At 41.3% G+C, this 21,042-nt stretch overlaps 1 protein-coding gene across 1 annotated transcript in view; it reads left to right on the top strand.

The window, feature by feature from the left end:
- Positions 1–21,042, top strand: part of TXLNG (taxilin gamma) — a 59,964-nt gene that overhangs the window by 6,854 nt on the left and 32,068 nt on the right. The window contains exon 2 of the mRNA XM_089676571.1: positions 20,499–20,775. Within this exon, the coding sequence (XP_089532697.1) occupies positions 20,499–20,775 (277 nt within the window). The remainder of the gene's footprint in view (positions 1–20,498; positions 20,776–21,042) is intronic.

Genomic DNA, 21,042 nt, shown 5'->3' with positions numbered 1-21,042 from the left:
GTTTTTATCTGAACATTTGAACACAAATCATTCATCATAAAATTCTTTCTTGCCATCGATGAGGCAGATAATTTCATTCATATAAAATGGAAATAAATTAAGTGAGCACTAAAACAATCACAAGCAGCCAAAGCACCAAAAAGGCAAACCAAAAAACCTCCAGAATAATCATGAAAACAAAGGGGTGCGGCGCTGGAATATCAAATAACAAAGTACAAATGTATATTCACACATAAATTGCACTAAACTTTGATATTCCAGCACTGCACCCCTTTGTTTTCTAGATAATTTCATTTGAAAGCCTTTAAAATTTCATCCAGACCAGTTATCTGAATGGAATCCCCGACCTATTAAACAGGTTTCATTAAACTAGTCTAAAACATTCTGATAACTATCTACATTGCCTCTGTTAAATACAGTATCATGATCCATTTTAAAACAAATTTTAAAGACTAAGTTCACCTTTAAGAAAAAAAAAGTGCAAAAAAGTGCAGCTGCATCCCAATTGACATGAATGGGACTGCCTGCACGGGGATACAAAGAACACCTGTTCATTCCCATACGGGCAAACATGACCCTTGCATGGGCGTCCTCTTAAGTACACCCCTGTGAACAAGGCTGTATACTTCTGTTTTGTTTTTTTTTGTTTTTTTCCAGGACAAATTGAGCCTTCATTTGGTGGTAAGTGGTAATTGACATAGTCTGATTTACTTATTTATTTTTTATTATATTAAAAGAAAAACTGTCCCAAAATAGTAAAAAAAATTATAATTTCCCATATCATCTTCCAGGACAGCTACTTGAGAGATGATTGGCTCTGCCTTCAACAGAAAATACAAACTGGAAAGAGATTAACCCCATAACGACACAGTACCACACATTCGGTGTCCAGGAGGTGGGATTTAAACCTGGGTACCACATATGTGTTCCTGTGTTTGTTTGCAGAACATAAAACGCATTACTGTGGAGGATGTTTACATCTATGCAGTCCACACGCAGTGCACTGAGCTGCTTTCCAGAGAGAGAGACCTAGGGAAGTAATCCAAAATTGCAGCTGTAATCAAATTACTGGAAAAATGCATTGCTATCCAACCTGAACCGCAGATGAATCGCACCACAGGTTCTCCTAGAATTGCACTTGAAAACTGAAGGAATTTTTACCGCTTCAATGTGAACCTAGCCTCATTGTATTTTAGGTAGGATATAGAAATAAAAAAAAAAGCAAAATGCGCACTATTGCTTCTCAGCCCTACTACAGGTAGAAACCACACCTAACATACACATACGTGGTATCGCTGCGATAGTCAGGAGCAGGAAAATGTATTTTGGGTTATTCTTTAGTAGTAGGCTAAGGTATAAAAATATTATTTTTGTTACTATTTTAGACCAATTTTTCTTTAACCACTTTCCAACAACGTTATAACTGAAACACAGCTACAGCACAGTCCTCCAGTTCTGGGAGGGCGTCCATGGATGTCCTCCCAGAGCCCTGCCTCTTGCACGCCCCTTGGGCAGCTCATCGGTGCGCGCTGTGACAGCTGTGTCCTTTGGACACAGCTGATCACAGATCACGGTAAAGGTCCAATCACAGTGGCACTTTACCATGTGATCAGCTGTGTCCAATTACAGCTGATCACATGTGAACAGGTTTACAAGTTATCAGCAGTACTTTCCTCACACTGTGTCTGTGTAAGTAAGAAAGATTACGTATTTGCTAAATTTTATAAAAGAAAACATTTTTTTTTTCCAAATTTTAAGACTTTTTTCTTTTAGTAAAAAATAAAAAAAATACAGCGGTGATTAAATACTACCAAAAGAAAGCTCTATCTCAAACAAATGATAAAGATTTCATATTTGTACAGTGTTGTATGACTGCGCAATTGGCATTCAAAGTGCGACAGCACTGAAAGCTGAAAATTGGCATGGACAGGAAGGGGGTGGAAGTGCCTGGTATTGAAGTGGTTAATACTAAAAAAAAAATCAGGAGATATCCATTACCCTTTACCAGCAAATGAAAGCCCAATTTTGTAGTGAGAAAAACCAAGATATAATTCACCTGGATAAACTAAAGTAGTTGTGATCAAATAATAAATAAATCATTTGTACAGTTTTACTAACACATATCAAAGTTGCAAAATTTGGGTCTGGGCATTAAGGTTGGTTCTACCCCCAGTCTTGAAGGGGTTATAAAGACCTTCCCTCTCTGCCTCGGTTGTTTTGTGTTTTATCCAGGAGTATATGTCTTCATGTTTGTTTTTTTTGTTTCCCCTGGCTCTGAAATTGTCTGGCCACCCTCAGGCGCCATTCTCTCCTAGGCTCTGATTTCCAAAAGGGTTGGGTTGTACAGTTACTGATCACTGTGATAGCCAAACTCGGGCTATTACAGCAATCATGTTAGTCCTCTTGGCTCCCAATCGTGAGTATGAGACCTGAAGCTGTCAGTGACAGCTCAGTCTTCGTGCTGGGAGTGCACTGTGCAGCGAGCTCCAAGCACAAACACCCATGCAGCCCCATGGAAGAGGACCCACCTTTGAGGGTGCTTATGTGCATACGCTCATCAGGAACAGGTTAAGCCTAACTCTACAAAAAGTAAACGAAAATGTCCACCCCCAGCTCCAGCTGATGTAGAATGTAATGTTTGGCTAACTTCTGTCTTTTTCTCTTGAGAGAAGGGTTTTCTGACCATGCCAGTGTAATACCACTTATTGGTATTGATTAATTTATTTCAAGTACCATTTTAGCAAAGGTAGCAGCTGGAAATCTAGTAGAGAGGGAGCCATTGTTGGTTTTGCTAATAAGGAAAAAATAAATGATTAATTTTTGATACAACTTTTAGACACCCTTAATATTAATGCTGCCTGTTTTCTCTTGGAAGCTTGCTTTGTTTTTGTTTTGTTTTTGTTTTTTGTCTGTTTTTTGTTTTTTTGCAGTGAGTGATAGATTGGTTATCATATCACATTCAGTTCAGCTCCTGTTGGATTACTCAGGATTATCCTAATTTGTTGTGCCATCTGTCTCTTACAGATTATGAATATTTAATTGCTCACTCAGATCTGTTGCTGCTTCAAGGACAACTCTTATTTTGTAGGATTAAAGCAGTTGTAAAGTCAAAAAAATGTTTTTAATTAAAATAAAAAAGATAAAAGCATTGTATGGTCCTCCTCTTCTGTGTGTGCTCCTATAGGAAGCTGCTTGCTATGGGGGCATGCATGCAGGCTCGTTCCTGAGGCAGGCTCTGTGCATCCATAGACTCACAGAGCACGGCTAAGCCCTGCCCCCATGCTCCCTCCTCACAGGATTTGATTGACAGTGGCAGGAGCCAATGATCCTCCTGTGAGAAGAGAAAGATGGGAGAAGACATTCAGAAGCACACTGCGCTGGCTTAATACAAGACTTGGGTAAGTATTTAGTGGTGGTGGTGGGGGGGGTTTGTAAGGTTTTTTACCTTAATGCATAGATTGCAGGAAGTTAAGGCTTTTGACCATAGAACCACTTTAAAATACTAGGGTTTGTTTTCCAGAATGCAGGTTTTATTATGTACATAATAGAATAGCCTGGTAGACTGACTGGACATTGACTGTATGCAGTCTCTTGGAAGGGCAAAGGTTTGTATAACCTAAAATAAGTTGTACCTTTGTCAGTGGAGAAAGTAAAGTTTAGACATAGTATGTAAATATTCTGTGTTCTCTTTTGCTATATTTATGTTGATCGTATCCTGTACTGCTCCTGGATGTAGCGGTTCTTCTGATAGTGAAGAAAAGATATAGCTATTGCATTTTTGTCTCTACAAATGTAAATATAGCACCCTCCTAGTTTAACTAGGGGGTGCTGGAATCCTAATGGTTAGACAAGCGCTGTAAAGCAGCTCAGGTGTAATAGCCTAAGGGGTCAAATTGTAACCAGGGTTGAGAGGCTCTGCAGGCGAGCCCCTCTGGAATTTCCCCCTGCTCTAGGAGGAAAGCCTTAGAGGCAGTGGGTGGATTTGAGGAGTGACTGGCTGCACTCTTGAGGGGTCCTTGCCAGTCCTGCACCAGAAGTTGGCAAGGGGCTGGACACCCTTAAAAAGTGTTGGATGTGAGGAAGGAGTCTGCCTGCGAGCCTGGAGCTAGATGGGAGGAAAGCTTGGAACTCACTGGCCCCCTGAAAGAGGATGACTTGGTAGCAGCAGCCAACCCACAAGTAGTACAGGAGAAGATCTGAGTGAGTACACCTGCACCCCCTGGGTGGATAAGGGAACGAGCACTCTAATGGGAAACCAGATTAGCCCCCTACTAGTGACCGTTCAACCCTCTAAAAGAACAGAAGCTAGATCCCTTGCTCAGGAAAACCTCCAGATTGCTGGGTAAAGAGGAGAATTTTATCTAGGGTTTGGGGTGGTACATGGTACATTGTGGAGATGCTGGCTAGCTCTCCAACAGAGACTGTGCTGCAAAAGAGGGAGCATGTAAATCATTCCAGGGAGTTTGTCCTCCGTTGTCAGTACACTTGGACATCCTGTACACCCCTAACCCTATTCCAGTTCAAAATCCCCTCAATAAAACAACAAAACCAAACCTCAAGGACTGATTTCTGACTCTGGATGCAAGCTTGTGTGGAGAATGCAGATTGCCGGGCTGTGCAGACTATAGTGGGACCCAAATCCTTAGCAACCCCCAAGGGGGTAGTGCTAAGTAAAGAAATATTCTCCTAGGACGGATTTGTATCTAAACTGAGCTGTATACCATAACACCAATGTAGTTTATGAAAAACAACTCTTACTGTGCAGAAGGTAACATTGATTTATATTAAGTCCCCCTTCACATAGCCATGCAGTGGCTTGCTGCACACAAGTTAACATGCATTACATTAAGGTAGCCTATTCATTTAAATGGGCTACCAGTGACTTAAAACTGGCTATAGCATGCAGATAGTTCTCATCAATTGGTCTTGTGTTGTGTGCTGAAATACACGTTGCTACCACTGATTGTGCATCATTGCAACACACCTTTTGTGAAGTCAGCCTTAACCGCCATGTACAATAGCCTACCCTGACCGCCAGCCGCGGGAAAATGCAAATCGCGGCAAAAACACGGTTTTGCGGTTTCCCGTGGTCGCCGCTCAAAACGATCCTGTCCTCAACGCTATTCTTCTGTGTTCAGGAGAGGGAGGTTTAACCTCACCTAAACACGGCAGCTCCTAATCTCTGCCAAAAGTTTGTGTACATGGACACATAGGCTTTTATGGAGTTATGTTTAGGAGCTTTGGCAAAAAAATGCCAAAAGCTCCTAAACTCAAGTGTAGGAGCTGCTTGTGTACATGAAGCCTAAGACATATGAAAGCATTTAGTAAAAAAAAAAAATCTGCGTGTGTGAAACCAGCTCTCCTCCATACATGTCACGTGAGCAGGTCTGAATCAGAAACAAAAAAAGCTGCTTTCATGCAAATTTATTATGCAGTCCTGCGCTTTGACAGCTCAGACAGAACAATAGATAAAAATATATTAGAAATAAAGGATAAATAAAAGCATTTTTTCCTTTTTATGTATAAAAAAATAAAATACGCATTTTATTAGATACTTCTAAAAGAAAGCTCTATATATTATAAAATTAAAATTAATTTGGGTACACTATTGCATGCCCATAAAATTGTCAGTTAAACTATCACAGCACTGAAAAATGACATGGACAGGAAGTGTATGTAACACGTTTGGTATTGACATGGTTAAGAAAACCTGCCCTAATAAAAATATGGGCTACAATCTGCTGATCTCCAGAAAATGATAGTTAGCTGGCTGTTTTTGTCCTTTATGATTTTAACAATGATTCTTTGATCTGGAACAAACGTGCAGTAATTTAGGCCAGGATGTAGTCAGAACATCTCATTTAAATACTTGTCCCAGGCCAGTGACTCAGAGGTTCTGATGACTGATAGGTATACTACTTAAACTAGTGCTTGTGTGCACTCTGAAGGAAGCATTGCTGATGCATCACAATGTTTACTTTTTTAAAAAAATTTTATTTCAACTATATTGAAATGTCACAAAATGACATTTAATTCATCTATATTCAACACAGCAGTTCCAGATGGGGTGTACTGCGTTGCCATGGTGTGAACTGAACTTGTAGGACTCAAGGTGAATTGTCTTGTCAATGAGTAAGGCAAGGCTGCCCAGTGCAGCCCAACGCACGTGGTGTGAATGGGGCCTCTAGTCTGATTGGGATGTTTTACATATAATTTTACTTTCTTTTGTGTGGACTGAAAACAACTTCTGCCAATCTGACGTGGACTATTGGTCAGTCAATTGCTGTTCGTTTTCGAGCAAGTAAAAAGGTATATTTCCTAATAAAATGGTTGTACCTGTTTGTGTATGCAGTCAATGTGGGATAGCTTTTGCCATTCTGATGATCCCTGTCAAATGTGTATTTTAATGTTTTAGAATACCAAAGACTTAAAGCTCAACTGAGTAAAGTCAAATGTTCTCCATGCAATAGGGCCTCCCCTCACACTGCAGGGGTTAAATGCTCATATTCGTCTAGATCAGGGGTCTGCAACCTTTAAGACATAAAGAGCCACTTGGACCCGTTTCCGAGAGGGAAAAAAAGACTGGGAGCCGCAAAACCATTGCAACATTTAAAACAAATCCAACACTGCATATATTGCGAAAAGCGCTCTGGTCATGAAGGGGGTTTAAGGGCCCAGTAAGCAAAGGGTTAACCAGGGCCACAGTGTATCGTCATAATCACAATCATAGCCTTAGGTCAGTGGTGGGCAACCTTTTTTTTTTCAACTGAGCCAAATCTCGCCAAAACCACGATTGAAATTTATTTTGAGAGAAACATTTTTAAAACTGAAAATACATCCCCCATATAGTAATTCATCCCCCATATAGTAATTCATCCCCCATATAGTAATACATCCCCCATAGTAATTCATCCCCCATATAGTAATTCATCCCCCATATAGTAATTCATCCCCCCTATAGTAATTCATCCCCCATATAGTAATTCATCCCCCATATAGTAATTCATCCCCCCTATAGTAATTCATCCCCCCTATAGTAATTCATTCCCCCTGTGTCAATTCACTTACCTTTGCTCCGCGCGTTCCTCTAGCTGTGTTCCCGCGCCGTTCTGGTCTTCAGGGCGGACTGTGAGAGGAGAGGAGTTCGTCACGCTGCCCCGCCTACATCCTGACAGCCAATGTTTGGAGGAGGGAGGGGAGCGGGCGCCCGGCACATAGAAGAGCTGCATTAAAAGAGCCGCGGCTTGCCGACCCTATTGCCTGTCACCTGGTGGGCAGTGTGCTCCGGAGCCGCAGGAAAGGTGAAAAAGAGCCGCGGGTTGCCGACACCTGGTCTAGATGGAACATCAGTCCTAATTACCTTATTCCTTGTTCTCTTCCCTCCAGTGCTCTGGGTTTTGGGTATGACCTCAGTGTTCTCATTAACAATGCTGGACTGATGGTCCTGTGTTGGACATGATGATATCAGAGTACCTGCGACCGACAGAGCACTTAATGGTATCAGGTGATGCATTGCTATGCTTGCCATGCAGCTGACTTGATCTTTTGATGATCTTGGGAGTATGTGTATTTTACACTGCCTTAAAATAGAGTAAAAAATTACACAAAAATATGTTTAGTTTTTAGTAACCACACAGGAAATCTCCATGCTGGAGACACGGGAAGATGTTCTAAACCATCCCCTGACCACATCTGACCCCGAGGGGGAGACCCTAGTGCAGTGTTCCTCAACCTTTTCCATTCAAGGCACCCTTTTAAAATTATGGATGATTTTGAGGCACCCCATTCTAAAATATAAAAAACTAATCATTTTGCATATTGCAGCAGAATCCACACACATAGGACCCCAACACTAGAGGTGATTTATTCCTTCAAAGCAAATACACTTTTGCACATTGGTACTGACTAGTGTTCCAGCATTTCTTCTTCTTCAGTTTCTCTCCCCCACCCAGCTAATGTAACCCCAGTGCTGACAGAGAGAGGGGAGTCAAACAAGGATGCCATACAGGTTGCCGATGTTCTCCTTATCAACCAATGATGTCAGCAGTTGTTAGGACACAAGTGGCTGGCCTGCACAGTGCCTACGGTTGTAATGTCTTACAATAAAAACCTATGGCTTTGTGTAACAAAAAAGCAGGCTTGATCTACCCACTGGTTTGTACACAATTTTTGGCCAGTTTGGGGCAATTTTTAGACGTCTTGTCAAGGCACCCCCTGAAGAACCCAGAAGGTACCCCAGGGTGCCTAGGCACCCTGATTGATAAAGACTGCCCCAGAGAGTATTTGGCTGCACTGGCGACTATTGGGTGGTCGAACAGAGGGAAAGAAACCGAGAGATACCTAGGCTACTAAGTGGCATGGTCCTACACACACACACACACACCACTTTAAGTTACCATTTTACATGTGTATTAAAAAAAGGACCCTTTAATTCTATAAAGATCACTTTCTGACATGCTTCAGGGTTCTCAGCTCTTTGAAACGTAAAGAATGCTTACTAGGATACACCCTCTATTTATCTGCACCTGGGATTGTGTCAATTATGTTAATTGAGCTCCTCTATTATACTACACTTTTTACTGGTAAGGAATTGTAGCACAAAGGACAGGCATGTGTAGTATGCTGAAATCCCTATGCCTTCAAGTATTTAAAGTAGAAATGTGCCTACCCAAAGTAGGCAAAATATTAGGTTCATTGCAAAACAATAAGCAACTCTGTATTTCCCTATCCCAAGCTCCCTCAAACACTTTCCACTACAGAGGCCCCAGAAAATCCTATGTCAGTCTCAGTTTCTACAAAAGAATTTATACAGGGGTATATGTTCCTCCTCTCACCCCCTTAAAGACATATGTCAGACCTGGCAGTTAGATGGTCAGGTAACCAGTTCAGCATTATGGGAGATGTGGGTGTGCTGCTTGTTTCTTTATACCCAGAAATACAAACATTTATTAAAGCACAGGGAAGAGTAACTGCAGGATGATTGTTGTGCCTGTCATAAAACAAACTTGTCACTTTGCCTTGGCAAAGTAGAAAACCGTTCACTTTAAGACCTGCTTTACTCTGTCACAATTACACTTTACTTATGTTTGTACTGCAGTGCTATTTATTTTGTGCTGCATTCTATCATGTTCCCAGAAAGGAAAATCAAGTGCAGTTTTCAGTTTGTTGACAGCCATTCGGAATGAGTGAGCAGGTTTAATTTAGCACATAACATATTGTTCAAGGGATCGCTAAAGTGTGAATCCCATCTCAAGCTGAACTTCAGACAGATGTCACAAAAACACCAATCAATGCAATTCTATATTTTAAGAAATAATTTATTTTATTTTAATGCTGCAAGTGTAAAAACCTGAATTTAACTATATTTTACCCATGTGTAATAACTTGAGCAGCAACACTGGGAGAGGAACTTGGGGCAGGATTGCGGTCCATCATGTGTTTTGCATTTACTTGTGCTGGAAGTTAAAGAGGAGCTAAAGGCACTCTACTTACCTCCTCTCTAACAGTCAGAGTCACTTGCAGGCACCAGTATCCTCTCCCCTGGGTGCCAGTCTTTACATCTCCATTGGCTGCCATGGGCTGGGCATATGGAGGACTCCATTGGCTGCCATGTGCTGGGCATATGGAGGACTCCTGGGCATATGGAGGACTCCATTGGCTGCCATGGGCTGGGCATATGGAGGACTCCTGAGCATATGGAGGACTCCATTGGCTGCCATGGGCTGGTCATATGGAGGAGTCCGTTGTCCCAGCACACGGACCGTGCATGTGCACAGCTCGGTTTACATGCTGCAGAAAACTTCAAGTAGGTGTGTTTAATCACAGAAGAGACATTGCATGTCTCTTCTGTGATATTAACCTGTCTGCTCATTGTCTAAAATGTCTTCAGTTCCGCTTTAAGGAAATTTGTGTACTCTGTCTGTTGCTGCTCCTTCAATCTCTGACTACAGACTAGGAACAAGACTGGTGAACTACCTTTATTGCCTTATCTGCAAAGGGTGTTCGTACTTGTAGTTGATTCATTCACAGAACTCTGCATGACTGATGCAGCTGTGTGGGCGGTTTGTCCACACTCATTTCAAAAAGTGACAGCTAGTACAGGGAGCTTCTCCCCATTCTGCTGCCACACACAGGGCTTGGATTGCTGAGCCACTGCAGGAGCTGGAACGTGTTAATGCTCCACCCTAAAAATGAGTGGAAAATGTAACATGTTTCCAAAGGTGAACTCATCCTTTAAGCATGTTTCACACATGATCTCTAGTTTGAATTGCCTTCGCAGCGATTCATTTTGTCTCATTTATAGGTTGCATACAGTACATTTTATATAATGGTTTAGTTAAGTAACATTTATTAAGTAACTAACATTACTATAATGGCTAACATGGTGTTTCCCTTTAAATTTGCGCTCTCTTCATTTTATTGTGATCCTATTTGCTTTTCTTCATTTTTTTTTTTTTTGTGTTGAGAGAACTGTGAATCTGTTCATTGTAAAAGAAATATAAAAAAAGGCTGCCAGTTTAGTTCAGTGAGTTGGCTAAGCAGTTTAGTCAGTTAGTTAAACTAGTTATACTATATTCTTTGGGAAAGGCACCAGAAACTTACAGAGATCTGTTTTCAAATGTAGTAATCTCTTAAGTGCCCCTAAGCAGTCTGATCGAGGTTGTATGTTGCAATCCCAGTGACTCAGTACATGCAATTCCTCAAGCTGCTTTGCATGTAGAAGCAGTGACCTGACTAAGTAGTGTGCTTATGTTCAGTGTCTAATATAGTTATGCAATAAACCTCTCAGTTCGCTGGATCCGCCTGATAACTATAGCTGCCTTCCTGGTAAATTTGTAATGTAATGTAGAACAGGTGTGGTTGTTCTGGTCACTAAAAATAGTGGTATGTGCTATAATGAATATCCATTCTCTGTGATTAAATCCTTTTTTGTATGGGTTGCCCTCTTATATGCAGTATACTACTGACTTAAACTTTTAATGGGCAGTAACTGTTGCAGGATCATGTACAGTATCTCACGGAAGTGAGTTCACCCCTCACATTTTTTGTAAATATTTTATTCTATCTTTTCATGTGACAACACCGAAGAAATTACACTTTGCTACAATGTAAAGTAGTGAGTGTACAGCTTGTATAACAGTGTACATTTGCTGTCCCCTCAAAATAACTCAACACACAGCCATTAATGTCTAAACCGCTGGCAACAAAAGTGAGTACACCCCTAAGTGAAAATGTCCAAATTGGGCCCAAAGTGTCAGTATTTTGTGTGGCCACCATTACTTTTGAGCACTGCCTTAACCCTCTTGGGCATGAAGTTCACCAGAGCTTCACAGGTTGCCAATGGAGTCCTCTTCCACTCCTCCATGATGATATCATGGAGCTGGTGGATGTTAGAGACCTTGCGCTCCTCCACCTTCCATTTCAGGATGCCCCACAGATGCTTAATAGGGTTTAGGTCTGGAGACATACTTGGCCAGTCCATCACCTTTACCAAACTCAGCTTCTTTAGCAAGGCAGTGGTCGTCTTGGGAGGTGTGTTTGGGGTCGTTATGTTGGAATACTGCCCTGCAGCCCAGTCTCCGAAGGGAGGGCATCATGTCACAGTACATATTGGCATTCATGGTTCCCTCAATGAACTGTAGCTCCCCAGTGCCAGCAGCACTCATGCAGCCCCAGACCACGACACTCCCACCACCATGCTTGACTGTAGGCAAGACACACTTGTCTTTGTACTCCTCACCTGGTTGCCACCACACACACTTGACACCATCTGAACCAAATAAGTTTATCTTGGTTTCATCAGACCACAGGACATGGTTCTAGTAATCCATGTCCTTAGTCTGCTTGTCTTCAGCAAACTGTGGGCTTTTTTGTGCATCTTCTTTAGAAGAGGCTTCCTTCTGGGACGACAGCCATGCAGACCAATTTGATGCAGTGTGCGGCGTATGGTCTGAGCACTGAGGGGCTTACCCCCCCACCCCTTCAACCTCTGCAGCAATGCTTGCAGCTCTCATACGTCTATTTCCCAAAGACAACCTCTGGATATGATGCTGAGCACGTGCACTCAACTTCTTTGGTCGACCATGGTGAGGTCTGTTCTGAGTGGAACCTGTCCTGTTAAACCTCTGTATGGTCTTGGCCACCGTGCTGCAGCTCAGTTTCAGGGTCTTGGCAATCTTCTTATAGCCTAGGCCATCTTTAGGTAGAGCAACAATTCTTTTTTACAGATTGTCAGAGAGTTCTTTGTCATGAGGTGCCATGTTGAACTTCCAGTGACCAGTATGAGAGAGTGAGAGCGTTAACACTAAATTTAACACACCTTCTCCCCATTCACACCTGAGACCTTGTAACACTAAGGAGTCACATCACACCTGGGAGGGAAAATGGCTAATTGGGCCTAATTTGGACATTTTCATTTAGGAGTGTATTCACTTTTGTTGCCAGTGGTCTAGACATTAATGGTTGTGTGTTGAGTTATTTTGAGGGGACAGCAAATTTACACAGTTATACAAGCTGTACACTCACTACTTTACATTGTAGCAAAGTGTCATTTTTTCAGTGTTATCACATGAAAAGATATATTAAAATATTTTTAAAAATATGAGGGGTGTACTCACTTCTGTGAGATACTGTACGTTTGATTTTATTTGCATTTTGTTTGGTTTAACTTTATATTATTCTTTATCAAGATTTGGTCTGCTTTATTGACACCCTTAAGTGCCATTTACTTCTAGTCTGGTGGTGTTCAATACAGACCTTAAATTGCTGGCTACCACTTTACGTTACAGGTCCCAGAAGACTGCAGGATCATTCACAGTGCACTGTGGACACCAAGCTGTGGAGCTACAAACTGTCACAGCCAGGTACCCACAGTTAAGATGCCAGCATTGGGGGACAAATAGGAGGTGAAAACGGCTGGGATGAGCACATTGCTGTATCCTGGACAGGCGAGTGGCTGTTAAATCAGCAGCTAGTTTTTGAAATTAAAAAAAACATCTAAGTACCCTTTTCCTAATCGATATACAGCTGTCACATGACCCAGCTCTTTCCCAGTCTGTCTGCAGGAAACAGAGTAAAATGAATACGATCAATAAACTGTTTTAAATTGTCATACAAAAATATATTTCAAATATAATATATATCAAGTCTTTATTATTCTTTGGCAATAACATGGTGTGGGCGAATTTCTGTCAGTCACAGACTTTGTCACGCCCCTTCAGTCTATGCCTTAGAATAACAGGGAGGTGAAGCCTCCATCAATCAAGATGTAATATACCACCCACATTGTGTTTAGCTGTTTAGTGGGCATGAAGGAGGAAGAGGGAGGGAGTGGGCTGTCATTTACCACTGTGTACTGTATATGCCCACATGTGTGACTCTATAGTCACATGGGCTTCTCAGATGTGATAGGCAGGTAATGCTCAGGGTAGAGAAACATTGAAAAATGAGCATGTGCACTAGCTGCCTACACTGGTCTGCAAAATCCCCAAAAGCATTGGGGACATGGAACAGGAGGGGGAGCCGAGAAACAGCAGGTTCAACTAAGGTTTTTTCGAGAATACAGAAAACGAATCCCATAGTGAATGAGTGAACATGAACAGTGCAGTATTTATTGATAGTTTTTAACTATGTGGATTTAATAACATTTTAAAGCATTTCAAAAGGCATTTATTTTATTTGAATTAAAATAAACACATTATATGCACCTGCTGTGTTCCAATGGCTCCTGCTGCTCTCAGTGTAGTGAGCAGGGAGAAGGGAGAGAAGACTGGCACCTGGGCACAGCGCTGGATCTATGTATGACATAGGTAAGTATCAACTTTATATTCATTTCGCCAAATCATCATACAAGAAGCAACATCAGAAAAACATTCAATAAGCAAAAGTAGGACGTGCCTTCAGTGGTAACGGAGCAAATCGCCTGTCCATCAGAATGAAGTAATTTTAGTACAGTCACATACAGAACATCCACACAAAATCATATAAAGGTAAATTTACAGGTGACACTAGATTGTCTGATAAGAGCTCCCCCCAAGTGTGTGACTGCATCAAGGATTGGACATCTGTCCCAAATTGCAGCTAATCGCTATTTGTAGCTACATAAGGTCATCATGTTGTCAGCCCAACTGGGCTGAGCGGCCATTGCTGATTGCATAACCCAGTCATTCCAGCAGCAAAATCCATAGATTCTTGCCGCAGGAATCTGCTGGCTGCAACATACCGGCCATGTGAAGGAGGCCTGAGTGGATTTGCCCTCCTTTGTGTTCTCCATCTGGGCCTCCTGTCTTATTTCAATGGAATCCCTGGTATGTTTAAAAGGTATTTTTCAGACATAATGGGATGGAAGATCTTGGGTTATGCAAACATTTGATTAATATTATTTTTTATGCTTTAGTAGTTTTTTTTGACCTTCCAATACTCCTGATAATGCAAAAATATGAAATTCGGGAAACATGTTGACCTTCACAACAGCCTAACACAACTGCCGTAAAAGGAGCAAAATAATATGTATGGGGTTACCCATTATGTATTAATCTCAGTTTTCTCCAAGCAGGTGATAAAGTATGCTGTTCAGAGTTTGAAATGCAGACCAAGCAAGTCATACACAGCCGTTTCTTGTCAAATGCTGCACTTTTGCATTCAAACACATACACCTGTGCAGGGCTGCTTCAAATCTAAAACGCCCACCTACATGAGTCCTTATTCCTATTTTATCCTCTATGGATAGTAACAAAAGATTAAAGTGGTTTGGCTTTCAATAAAAAACAAACATGCTCTAGTCACCTGCTCTGTGCAGTGGTTTTCTTGTGACCTATGAAAAGTCGTGGCTAATTTTGGGAAAAAAAACCCCAGGACTGTTTTTAGAATTATGCTGTCATCAAAAACTGACAAGAATGGTTCTTTGATTGATAGAGCTTGCAGCTCACTAATTCTATGAGCCGTAGTGATAGCCACCAAAAAAACTGTCTTACACGTAACAAACTTCACGGAAGCCTCCGTCACAGGTTCAAATGGACTAGACGTCAACCCCTGTAAGACTGGCGAAAAGTCTCAAGAATGGCAGGACCTCGAAGGCACAGGTCTCATTCTAGCCACCGACTTAATGAAGTGGAAAACTGTAGGATCTCCAAGGAGGGAAACTTTCAGAAATCCTCTCAAGGTCGCTGCCTGCACCTTTATGGTGCTGAGAGATAGACCCTTGTCTATACCTTCCTGAAAAAATGTAAGATTGTCTGAATAGATGTTTCCGAATGCGCCTTCTCCATCATCCAAGAATTAAATTTCTTCCATATTTTAAAATAGCTCAAGTAACTGGCTTACGATAGTTGACCAACATTTGCACTACCTTATCCGAAAAACTTTCCTGTCTTAAGAACTGCTCCTCAGATACCATGCTGAGAGGTTTAACAATTCCAAGTCTGGACACCGAAAAGGCCCCTGGGACAAAAGATCCTCTCTTTTTGGGAGCAACACTGGAGGGCAAACTGCTAGGGGTTTCAGGAGGGCGAACCAAGGGCGTTTCGGCCAATGGGGAACTATCAGAATGAGATCCAACTTCTCCAGCTGAAATGTTCATAATACTGCTGGGACCAATTTGAATGGGGAAAAGCATAAGCTAGACTGTAGGGCCAGGGATTTGCCAGAGCATCTATGGTCACTGCTGCATCACCTGGATTCATGGAGAAAAATAATGGAACCTTCATGTTCACTTGAGAGGCAAACAGGTCTTTCTCTGGTTGACCCCACATATCCCTGAGCCAAGAGAAAACCTCTTAGGCAAGAGACCATTCTTCCTAGTGCACCGCTTGATGACTGAGAAAATCTGCTAATATATTCTGAGAACCCTTCAAGTGTAAGGCTGAGATTGATGCTAAATTGACTTCTGGTTGCATCAAGATCATCTTCGCAATTGCCTGTAAGCGCGGATTTCTGGTTCCTTTCTGTTTGTTGATGTAAGCCACTGTCGTGCTGTTGTCTGAGAGGATTTGTAAATGGTGACCCATCAATTGCTCCTGAAATTTTATTTATGCCTTTTCCACAGCCAAGAGCTCCTTTTGGTTTGAGGAATACCTAGCCTCGTCCTTTGACCACTGGCCCTGGGTCAACCTGTCTTGTATGTGTGCCCCCCAACCCCATGAGGAGGCATCTGTTGTTATCCTTCTGGAAACCAGCCAGATCCACTCTAGCCCCCTGGAAAGATGTGCCTCTGTTCTCCACCACCATAGAGATTGCTTGACGCTTCTTGGAAGGAGAACTCTGAAGTCTAAGGTGTCCCTGGTCCCATCCAAAGCTTTGAGCAGAAAGTGCTGTAGAGGCCTTTGGTGAAAATGGGCCAAAAGAACCACTGGAAGACATGCAGTCATGAGACCTAATACTGCAGAAATCTCCCTCAGAGAAACCTGAATTGCAACTGCTGTACTCAGTACCTCACTTTGTCTAGCTTGTCTGCGGGGAGAAATACTTTTCGAACTGTCGAATCCATGATGTACCCCAGGAATCTTACCGACTGACATGGTGCTTGAAGGTGGTTCTGGGTAAACTCTAGATCCTTCCGCAACTGCTGTTCGGAGGGAGCAGCTAACGGGAGATCGTTTAAATACGGTACTATCAGAATGCCCTTTAATCTCAATGGAGCCAGAGCTTCTCCCAGGACTTTGGCAAAAATCCTTGGGGCTGAAGACAGTCTGAAAGGGAGTGCTCTGTACTACTAGTGCTGAACCTTCTCCCCCAACCTGATGGTCATTCTCAAGTACTTTTTATAAGAGGGATGAATGGGTACATGAAGGTATGTATCCCTCAGATATAGGGTCATCATAAAACATCCCTGATGCAGGATGTACCTGAGAGAGAATATTGATTCCGTACGAAAATGTTTGTACTTTTTTCACCACAAAATATGAGAATAGAAACCCTGACCCCTCTCTTCTATTGGAACTGGGACTAAAACCCTCTGATCTATCATCTCTCCTATTTGCCAGCACAATGCGCTTGCTTTTTTCCCATCCTGAGCACGATTCGTGATCCTTTGGTTGGGGCAAGGTATTAAACTCTAGCCTGTACCCCTGACTTATCAGAAGGATAAACGGACACTGGAGGTGACGGACTCCCAAGCTGGAAGGAAGGAGTCATTGGGTCTTGGAGGAGGGTTGAGGAGGATTAAATAAGATTCCTCCTTTACCCTTACCTTTGTTGCCTGACCAACAATTCCTTGGCCTAGCCTCTTTACCTTGGTCGCCCTGCTGTCCTTGGCCTCGAAAAAGCCACATAAAACCCGGCGTCCTTCTTCTTCTTTTTCTTTTCTGGGAAGGCCTTTTTCTTATCTCTCTTAACGCCTCCTGCTATCCGGGACCAAACAGGTTATCTCCCGTAAAGGGCAACGCACACATTCGAGCATAGAAGCAGAATCACCAGACCACTTTTTTTAGCCAAAGTGATCTAGCGGAATTCACCAGAGCTGACGATATAGCTGCCATTCTTACTGCTTCCGCTGGAGAATCCGCCAGAAACTCAACAGCTTTAAAGAGCATAGTAATTTAATCAAAAAATGGTAGTGCTCGTTAATCACAAATTATCAAAAATATTTAAACCATCAAAAAAATATATACTTTTTTTTAAAATTACAGTCAGGTTCATAAATATTGGGACATCGACACAATTCTAACATTTTTGGCTCTATACACCACCACAATGGATTTGAAATGAACAAACAAGATGTGCTTTAACTGCAGACTGTCAGCTTTAATTTGAGGGTATTTACATCCAAATCAGGTGAATGGTGTAGGAATTACAACAGTTTGCATATGTGCCTCCCACTTGCTAAGGGACCAAAAGTAATGGGACAGAATAATAATCATAAATCAAACTTTCACTTTTTAATACTTGGTTGCAAATCCTTTGCAGTCAATTACAGCCTGAAGTCTGGAACGCATAGACATCACCAGATGCTGGGTTTCATCCCTGGTGATGCTCTGCCAGGCCTCTACTGCAACTGTCTTCAGTTCCTGCTTGTTCTTGGGGCATTTTCCCTTCAGTTTTGTCTTCAGCAAGTGAAATGCATGCTCAATCGGATTCAGGTCAGGTGATTGACTTGGCCATTGCATAACATTCCACTTCTTTCCCTTTAAAAAACTCTTTGGTTGCTTTTGCAGTATGCTTTGGGTCATTGTCCATCTGCACTGTGAAGCGGCGTCCAATGAGTTCTGAAGCATTTGGCTGAATATGAGCAGATAATAATGCCCGAAACACTTCAGAATTCATCCTGCTGCTTTTGTCAGCAGTCACATCATCAATAAATACAAGAGAACCAGTTCTGTTGGCAGCCATACATGCCCACGCCATGACACTACCACCACCATGCTTCACTGATGAGGTGGTTTGCTTAGGATCATGAGCAGTTCCTTTCCTTCTCCATACTCTTCTCTTCCCATCACTCTGGTACAAGTTGATCTTGGTCTCATCTGTCCGTAGGATGTTGTTCCAGAACTGTGAAGGCTTTTTTAGATGTCGTTTGGCAAACTCTAATGTGGCCTTCCTGTTTTTGAGGCTCACCAATGGTTTACATCTTGTGGTGAACCCTCTGTATTCACTCTGGTGAAGTCTTCTCTTGATTGTTGACTTTGGCACACATACACCTACTTCCTGGAGAGTGTTCTTGACCTGGCCAACTGTTGTGAAGGGTGTTTTCTTCACCAGGGAAAGAATTCTTCGGTCATCCACCACAGTTGTTTTCCGTGGTCTTCCGGGTCTTTTGGTGTTGCTGAGCTCACCGGTGCGTTCCTTCTTTTTAAGAATGTTCCAAACAGTTGTTTTGGCCACGTGAGGAAAAAAACAATATTTTTGACTTTTTACTATTAATCATCCAGTAAAAAAATCTAATTTCGTCATAAATTTAGGTCAAAATGTATTCTACATCTTTGCTACAAAAAAAAATCACAATACGTGTAAATTGTTTGGTTTACGTGAAAATTATAGCGCTGTTATCTTTTGAATTGCATAGATGAGGTCATGAAAATTCAATAAGACTTTTCTTAATGGTAAGGATTTTCAAAATGTATTTAGTATTTTGCGTAGGGGGGTGTACTAATGGGTGATTTTTTTTCTTTGCTTATTCTGGAGTTCTTCCCAATTTTTTAATTTTATTACTCTGATATCTAGAATTTGTTCAGGCCTGGAGAATAGCTACTTTATTGACTGTGCTATCACCACATACAATTGCAGGTTATAAAAAAAAAAAATAAAAGAATTCTAATTGTGAAGTACAGGTATTTACACATAATATTCCATATAGTACACATAAAAACTACATTGTCCCTTTCTGTCCTGTATGGTATTTTGTGTGGTGGTAGTGGTCTTTTAAATAGCTTTTGCTGTAAGCTGGATACCTAGTTATACCTATCAAAGTTGTCCTGCAATCAATTAGAGGTCTAGGTAGCCTTACCACTGAAGCTAACAATTTACCAGTCAATTGAGGGGGGAGCATTCAGTACTCAGTAGAACGTCATCATGTGTAAAGGGCTTCTTGTTATTGATACATATAGTCTAACAGAGGCTTTTTGTTTCTTGCTTTTTTTCTAAAATTTATAAAACTTTAGGTTTATATGTAAAACTTAATTACATAGGTTTTGACACAGTATAGCGATTTCCATAAAATTTTCTTTTAAAACAAATCTGCCATGGGAAAAAGGGTGAGGCTGCCATTGCTGAACTCACCTTTCTAATAGCATAGTTGCTTAGCTGTTGTGAGAGAAACATGGAGACTATGACTGCTGAACTCTCCTTTATAAAAGTGCTAGTAGCATGGCTGACATGCTTCAATTCCTTGGTAGCTTGGCACAAAAAACGCATATAAGGATCTCTGATATCACTGAACTGCAAACTTTTTTTAGGGTCACATTCTTGAAGATAAGGTTGTTAGTTTAACATTCTAGAAAAGTGTTTTTTAGAGGAGTTAGAAAAGTCTTTCTTTATCTCATATCAGGTTTACGTTAATCAAATGAATGAGTCTGAAGCAGTGAAACTTCCCCTATGTCATAATTAACAATATATTTTATAGAAGATTAACTGTCAAGTTGAAAACAGTTTGTATACAGTAAATGGCTACATAATAATCAGCTATATGCATGTTGTAAACTAGTGTTTCTGGATGTACAGTTGATCCAACGACATAAAGGGATTATTTGTATGACCCCATCCATTACCTTAAATGAGGAATTAACCCCTAAATGTTGAATTTGTCGCAGAAGTGAGACATACTTTACTAAGTTGCACTGAAGGGCGTTTTGGTCATCATAACCTGTCAAGCTATACTTGTTACTTGTCCTATTTATGTAAATGAAATTTATGGAAAAACATCTAACACTAATATCATCCTTGGTTGGTGAGTAATTAAAAGATTTAAAATGTTTGTATATCTTTTTTTCCCTTTTCTGATACAGAGCTTCATTGGCTCATGTCTTCTAATGTTGACGTGTCTATTTTCAATTTATTTCTATTAACAGATTGCGATGGGTGAAAGCGAATTAAATCGAGCCAATGAGGATAACCATGATCTGTTGGCAAATACCGGTTTGCCTCTCTCTATGGTAAATGGAAAAGAATTATCAAACTCCGATGGTCTGGAGGAAGTACAAAGCACAAATATTGAGGCTATCATGGTGTCAAACCACCTGGTAAACAAGCCTCAAGAGGAAACTCCTAGAAGAGAAGACACCAGACTAGGTCCACCGGATGGGCAACAAGACCCAGGAAGTGAAAACGACAAAGAAAAGACACTTGGTAGGGACTACTGCAAGTGTAAAGCAGTCTACTTAAAATTCTTTTAGTGTAATTTTGTGGGTTTTTGCTATATTCTTTTTGAAATGCCGAAGTGTAGTTTTTTTGTTTCTTTCGTTTGGATAGAATAGGAAACGGTTTGACACTGCAGTTTTTTTTTTTGTTCTCGGTTTCCTGTTTTGCAGATTTCCATTCACTTCCAGTCCCAAAGATGCAACAGGAAGTGAGAGGAATTCTCTACAAAGTAATAAAAATTTCCTTCTAACACAG

The sequence above is a fragment of the Staurois parvus genome, unplaced genomic scaffold, assembly GCF_062004578.1.
Source record: "Staurois parvus isolate SC_StPar_1 unplaced genomic scaffold, SC_StPar_1.0 ptg000172l, whole genome shotgun sequence".
NCBI lineage: Eukaryota > Metazoa > Chordata > Amphibia > Anura > Ranidae > Staurois > Staurois parvus.
This window is presented reverse-complemented; position numbering and strand designations above follow the sequence as displayed.